This window comes from Benincasa hispida, chromosome 10 (genome assembly GCF_009727055.1).
Source record: "Benincasa hispida cultivar B227 chromosome 10, ASM972705v1, whole genome shotgun sequence".
Taxonomy (NCBI): Eukaryota; Viridiplantae; Streptophyta; class Magnoliopsida; order Cucurbitales; family Cucurbitaceae; genus Benincasa; species Benincasa hispida.
In genome coordinates, this window is record NC_052358.1 from 33937418 (window position 1) to 33944521 (window position 7104).

Consider the following 7104-nt stretch of genomic DNA (forward strand, 5'->3'; position numbering starts at 1 on the left):
GAAGTCGTTCGCGTCTCAACACTCTGGCGTCACTCAGATCCGATCTCAACTTCCCACGCCGAAGCCGCTGCGTCCTTCGTCGCGAGTCCTTCCGCCACCGACTGCTTCCAGTCACGCCGATCCAGCACCGCCAGCCCTGTTCATCGCCGAAATCCGTCTGCATCACTGGACTTTTATTTTGAGTGAGGGATTGATTAGTATGATAGATTAATATTATGACCAAACGATAGCATGATAGAATGAAAGTACTATAATCGATGCATGTTCTTGTATGAGGAACTGGAAGATTTATTTATGCACGTAGATACTTGAATGCTAGCATGAGATGATATTTGATTCCATGAGATTGTATTTGATCTGTGAGGCATACAGTATATTGTAGAGTCATGATGTTGAGACGTATATGCATGTCATAGGACCATATTGTGATAATTATGATGTTGAGACTACGATAGTGATTTTACTAATTAGTTAAATGCCCACTAGATATTGTGTTTCCATCCGGATTCACCAGATTGTGTTTCCTTCGGGATTCACCAGATTGTGTTTCCCTCGGGATTCACCAGATTGTGTTTCCATCCAAATTCACCAGATAGTGTTTCCCTCGAATTCAGGATTCACCAGATATTATGTTTTCTTCGGGATTCACCAGATTGTGTTTCCTTCGGGATTCATCAAAGGTAGTGGGCATATTTAGCTACAGTAGGATAGAGATCAGTTTTTCATGTATGTATGTGTCCCATGAGGACTAGGGTAGTTTATATGTTCCACCAGAGTTAGGCATCTAGAGGACATAGATGCCTAATCTGACTTAGGCATCTAGAGGACATAGATGCCTAATCTGACTTCAGTAGTAGGGTTACTTACTGAGTATTTTATACCCATTCTTTCTCATGTTGTTGTTTCAGGTAAAGGAAGAGATGCACTGACGATGGACAAGCGGAATTCGTGTTTGAGCTACTAGGACCAGTTTTATGCTTCCGCTCATGAGACATAGATTTCCTTTCATGTTTTGCTTAACTTTCAATTTTGATATTTGAAACCTACTATTAAGAATTGTTTTTAGACTTGTTTATTAACATTTATGATTTATGAGTACCCTATTGTTGTTTTTAATATTTGCATTTAATAAAGAACTTTTGAACTTATCTTATTTATTTAGCATTTATTTCACCATAAAAGAGTGTCGTTTTAAGTTCCATGCATGGATGTATTTAGTAATGGCCTAACTTAAGTCCTAAGGGGTTGGGTCGTTACAGTTGGTATCAGAGCCTGGGTTCTGTAGACAGACTTACTACGTAAGTCTAGGTAGTCCCTGTGGCCCAGTAACGGATTCCTCGTCATCGCCAGGTATGTCGTACTAATGAAAGTTTTCAGTGCATATATGAGATTAGAGATGTAGTTTTTTAATAGCATGATTTCTGAGAAAGACCTAGTGATAGATAGTTAATTTATGAGTTCATGACAGGACATGGCACCTAAACCTAGAACAAGAAAGACCGTTAGAAGAGGGGTGCAAAAAAAGGGAGCTAAGAGTAGCCAAACTGTCCTGACAGCTCCAAATCCGAGTAGTTACAGCATACCCGACCGCAGGATAGAGACATGCAGGGCCTGTCTCTTGAGGCTAAACATCTTAGGGATTTCAAGAAGTTTGACCCTCGCTCCTTTGATGGATCATTGGGAGACCCCACCAAAGCAGAGATATGGTTGTCATCTATCAAGACGATTTTTCGTTTTATGAGGTGCCCAGAAGAGCACAAGCTCCAATGTGCAGTTTTCATGTTGACTAGCAACGCAAAAATCTGGTGGGGTTCAACAAAGAAAATGATTGATACTGATGGAAAACTTGCAACCTGGGAGAAATTCAAGGAGCGCTTTTATGAGAAGTATTTTTCGGCCAACACCAGTACAACAAGCAGGCAGAATTCTTGAACTTGAAACAAGGAGTTATATCGGTGGAAGAGTATGAATGAACTAGTAGCCACCGAGGCAACGAGGACCGAGAGATTCATCCAAGGTCTGAGGAGATAGGAGCGGAGTCTCAACTACCACATTACTACTATACCACGGGAACTATCACACCCTTCTCAAAGGAACCATACGTGACACTCTCGCCTCATATGGAGTTTCTCGTTCGGTGGATCTGATCTATAGTTAGGGGGCAATACATACCAAAAGGCAATCAGTAATTAATATGCACTACTTTATGAAACGCTTCAGCCCATAGGTATCAAGAGATAAGAACGAATCGGATTGACTCGACTGATATGATAGATGGAATGGTTAGCTTATACGCATTCCTTCTTCGAACCTTTTGGTATGTATTGCCCCCTAACTATAGATCAGATCCACCGGACGAGATATTCGCATTAACGGAAGGGAGGAGAGCGATGAGATGTTGGCTCACGTTGCCACACAATCTAACGACAGCGAAACTTTCTTCTCTCCTACCAAAACAAAGAAAAGGAAAAGAAGACAGATGCTTTCTTCATTCGGCCGCCTTGAAGAACCTTCTTTTTCGGATGAGACCTTGAAAGCCACTTTTTCAAGTGTTAGTAGCGAGACCTGCCTGTGTATCCCATGCCCGGTACCGTTGATCTGTCTGATGGGAGAGATTTCTCTCGGTGTAGTGGCTAGAAACTTTTTGTTATGGGGGCATCCCTACTATTCATCCTATACAAATAGTTAAATGAGGCCCTGTTCTTTCTAATTCAAAAAAGAAAAGAGGTATTGCAACTTTCTTCTTGTTATTGAGAGAGTGGTGTGCCACAATCCCATTCATCATTTTGGATCTACATAAGCCAAAACCCATAAACTGGCGGCGTATTGGGCACATATAATGAGAAAGGGCACCGAGGCTCCTTTCATGATATCGCTAATTAAATTGAATTCCATAGGCCGCTATCGTTATGAAAGACTATCATTCGCAATCTTGATTTCATTTGACTTGGAATGTGAAATTTCTTCATCAATGCTTCAAATAAATTTCAAAGTCCCTTTCTATTCCTCATTCAAGCGTTTTTCCCCCTCATTTTTTTCTGATGGCATGAATAGGATGAGCATACGAATGAGTCAGAACATGGATAGCTTTTCCTTTCTCCTTATCTTTGGGGTCTGCTGGAGCTTCTTTCTGTGTACCATTGATTCTCTTGTCGTAAGGGCTTTAGCCAAAACGATAACTTCTGACGTGTGATTCCTTTACTACCACAATAGCTCGACTCTCGAAGACCCCACTTATCCTATCTGTAACATGATGCTTGAATGGAATTCATATCTCCTTCGTCTTGTCGAGAAGGGACTGTGACTCTTCTATTACATTATGGAGAAGTCCATTTTCGTCATGATCGATCCACGTCCTACCGTAGTGCCCGAAGCGCTTGCTTTGACTTGAGACCATTTTAGAATCATGGAGTTCTCTCCCAGAGCAGTGTGATCTACTCTTTCGAGAGCTAATATTTATTAACCGATTGAAACGAAGATACAATAAATGGAACCTGAAAGCTTTCCCTTCCTCCCCCTAAGCTCGAAACCCTGGTGTCAGCCTGGTCTAACATTTAGTTATGAGCTGGCTAGACAAAGAAAGATGGATGGCCAAAGATCATAATTCTCGAACAAGCAATCGAAAATATTCTGGAGTATCCTCAGGTTTAGGTATTGTTCTTCCACCATAACAAAATGTTTCCACTATATCTCAGGAGTCGTCAAAGGAAGTACGGTAGGTCCAAGTAGGAAACAATTCACTACAACCCAGGCGCCTTCCTTTTCCAATAATAAAAAAAAAAAGAAATAAATACCATAAAGCTTCCTCACCAAAAGCCCTTCCTTGGATTTGGGCAACACAGCAATATGCTAGTCTTTTGATGGTTCCCAATCCCTTTTCTCAAAAATCCCATTTCCTTCCATGAGAAACTATGGGAAATTTTGGAGTAGTATCCCGTTGAGTCATACTGAGGGGTATCCCAAGCATCTAAGTCAAGGAGTAAGGTAGACTTTCGAAGTAACAGAAAGAAAAGCAACGACTGGAGTGGGAGAGTGAGAGTCGAAAAGAGGATTCCTAAAAGAGATTTTGTTGGTTAGGCGTCTGCGTTAGAAACCTCTTCCGTAAGAATCTCTATCTCTACGAGTTCTCTTTCTTTGACGATGGGGAATCCAAATCAAATAAGTACTGTAGCAGTCCGCTTTCAAGCTGTTGGTTAGCTATTATACTATTTTGATAAGCTACACTAGTCTAAAAGAAAGTTAATATACAGACACATTTTCTTTACAACGGAGCATGTTTTTTTTTACCGCCGCACAAAGAAAATATTTTGTTACGAATGAACAGAATGGTCCATACGTACTGCGAGGTATGGTACATGCCTTGGACCTTAAGACGTATGAGGTGGCACTATGGGCCACCATGAGGATCAATGTTGACTTCCAGGCAGGAGAAGAGTACAGGAGGTCGCTCGGGATTGGGACCTCTGCAGGTCAGAAAAGGAAGGCTGAGCCTAGAGCTCCTAAGCACCAGCAGAGGAACCAAAACACAGTGAATGCACGACGTCAGTGGGGACAACAAGGCTTCTAAGTTGTGATTGTTAAGGAGGATATACTGATATGTACTACTTGTGGTAGGCGACGCTAGGGACGATGCCTAGCCGGCTCTAAGGTCTGTTTTCAATGTGGCCAGAAGGGGCATATGTCAGAGAAATGCCTAAGGAGGAACGTGTCTGAACTCAGAGGCCAGCTCGTAAGCTCGTTTCAGGGAGGCCCGAATTGTCAGCAGCAGCAGGGTAGGGTGTTTTCTACCACTCGGCGTGAGGCGGAGAAGTCAAGCACAATGGTGATAGATACGCTTCCCATTTTGGGGCACCATGCTTTAGTTTTGTTTGACTCTGGCTCTTCGCACTCGTTTATATCTTCTGTATTTATAAGGCATGCCATGTTAGATTCAGAACCTTTGCCTTTTGCACTTTCTATCTCCACTCCATCAGGAGAGATCATGTTAGCCATGAAAAAGATGAAAGCATGTCAGGTAGGGATAGCAAATCATGCATTAGATGTGACATTGATAATTTTAGATATATGTGATCTTGATGCAATTTTGGGCATGGATTGGTTAGCTGCTAATCATGCCAGTATAGATTGTTCCCATAAGGAGGTCATCTTTAACCCTCCTACAAGAGCCAGTTTTAAGTTTAAAGGGGTTGGAACTATGGTCCTACCCAAAATGATTTCAGCATTAAAGGCCAGTAGACTGATTGACCAAGGAGCCTGGGGCTTCATGACCAGTGTGGTTGACACTAAAGGGGCTAAGTCACCTTTACTTCAGAGCCAGTAGTGAGAGATTTTCTAGACATTTTCCCAGAGGATCTTCCCGGACTGCCCCCACATCGGGAGATAGATTTTGCTATTGAGTTGGAGCCAGGCACGACCCCTATTTCAAAGGCTCTATATAAGATGGCACCAGCAGAGTTGAGGGAACTGAAGGTCCAATTGCAGGAGTTGTTGGACAAGGTTTTCATACGCCCTAGCGTGTCACCATGGGGTGCACCTATTTTGTTTGTGATAAAAAAGGATGGATCGTTACGCTGTGCATTGATTACAGAGAACTGAACAAGGTGATCATCAAGAACAAGTATCCCCTTCCCAGGATTAATGACTTGTTCGACCAGTTGTAGGGAGCTACGGTATTCTCAAAGATTGATCTCGGTCAGGATACCATCAGCTGAGAATAAAGGACAGTGACATACCTAAGACAGTTTTTTGTTCGAAGTATGGGCATTATGAGTTCATAGGGATGTCATTCGGTCTAACAAATACCCCAACAGTGTTCATGGATTTGATGAACAGGGTGCTCAAGGAATTCCTCGACACCTTCATGATTGTTTTTATTGACGATATTTTGGTTTATTCCAAGACAGATGTCGAACATGAGGAGCATTTGCAGAAAGTTTTGGAGACGTTGAGAGCCAATAAGCTGTATGCTAAGTTTTCTAAATGTGAGTTTTGGTTGAGGCAAGTGTCCTTTATAGGGCATGTCGTATCGAAGGAAGGTGTCTCTGTGGATCTTGCAAAGATTGAGGCAGTTACGAGTCGGGCTCGTCCAACCACAGTTAGTGAGGTGCGCAGTTTCCTGGGGTTATCCGGCTACTATAGACGATTTGTAAATGACTTCTCTCGCATAGTCGCCCCATTGACTCAGTTGACCCGGAAGGGAGCCCTTTTCGTTTGGAATGAGGCCTGTGAGAACAGTTTCCAAGATCTCAAGCAGAAGTTGGTTTCAGCCCCAGTTCTTATAGTACCAGATGAATCAGGTGGTTTTGTCATTTACAGTGACGTGTCCAAGAAGAGGTTAGGAGGCGTACTGATGCAGTAGGGCAGAATAGTTGCTTACGCTTCACGTCGGCTAAAGAAACATGAATAAAATCATCCCACACACAACTTGGAGTTAGTAGCAGTGGTTTTTGATCTTAAGATCTAGAGACACTACTTATATGGAGAGAAGATACAGATCTTCACCAACCACAAGAGTTTAAAGTACTTTTTCACTCAGAATGAGTTAAACATGAGGCAAAAGAGATGGCTAGAGCTGGTGAAGGATTATGACTGCAAAATTTTGTACCACCCATGGAAGGCGAATGTAGTGCCAGATTTCCTAAGCAGAAAGGTGGCTCATTCAGCAGCCCTCATTACTAGACAGACTCATTTGTGCAAGGAGCTAAAGTGGGTAGAAATTACAGTAGTAGTGGGGAAGGTTATGGCACAGTTAGCGCAGTTGTCAGTGTGACCGAGTCTAAGGTAGATAATTATTGATGCGCAGCGTTGTGACCATTATCTGGAGGAGAGAGTTCGTAGGGTGGAGTCAGGCCAGGATGGCGAATTCTCAGTATCAACGGAAGGTGGTCTCCTCTATCAAGGACGTTTGTGCGTGCCAGTAGATAAAAATATTAAGATTGAGTTGTTGTCAGAGGCTCATAGTTCCTTATTTTCGATTCGCCCTAGCAGCACCAAGATGTATCAGGGCTTGAAACGTTATTACTGGTGGAATGTTATGAAAAGAGAGATTGCGGAGTTCGTCAGTAAGTGCTTTGTGTGCCAGCAGGTGAAAGCCCCGAGGCAGAA

The 7104-nt window shown here is 42.6% G+C and overlaps 1 protein-coding gene across 1 annotated transcript; it reads left to right on the plus strand.

Moving 5' to 3' along the window:
- The first annotated feature begins 5815 nt into the window (after window positions 1-5815).
- On the plus strand, window positions 5816-6358 carry LOC120089035 (uncharacterized mitochondrial protein AtMg00860-like). The gene has a single exon (XM_039046466.1). The coding sequence runs from the start codon at window positions 5816-5818 to the stop codon at window positions 6356-6358; it is 543 nt and encodes a 180-aa protein (XP_038902394.1).
- Window positions 6359-7104: the final 746 nt, after the last annotated feature.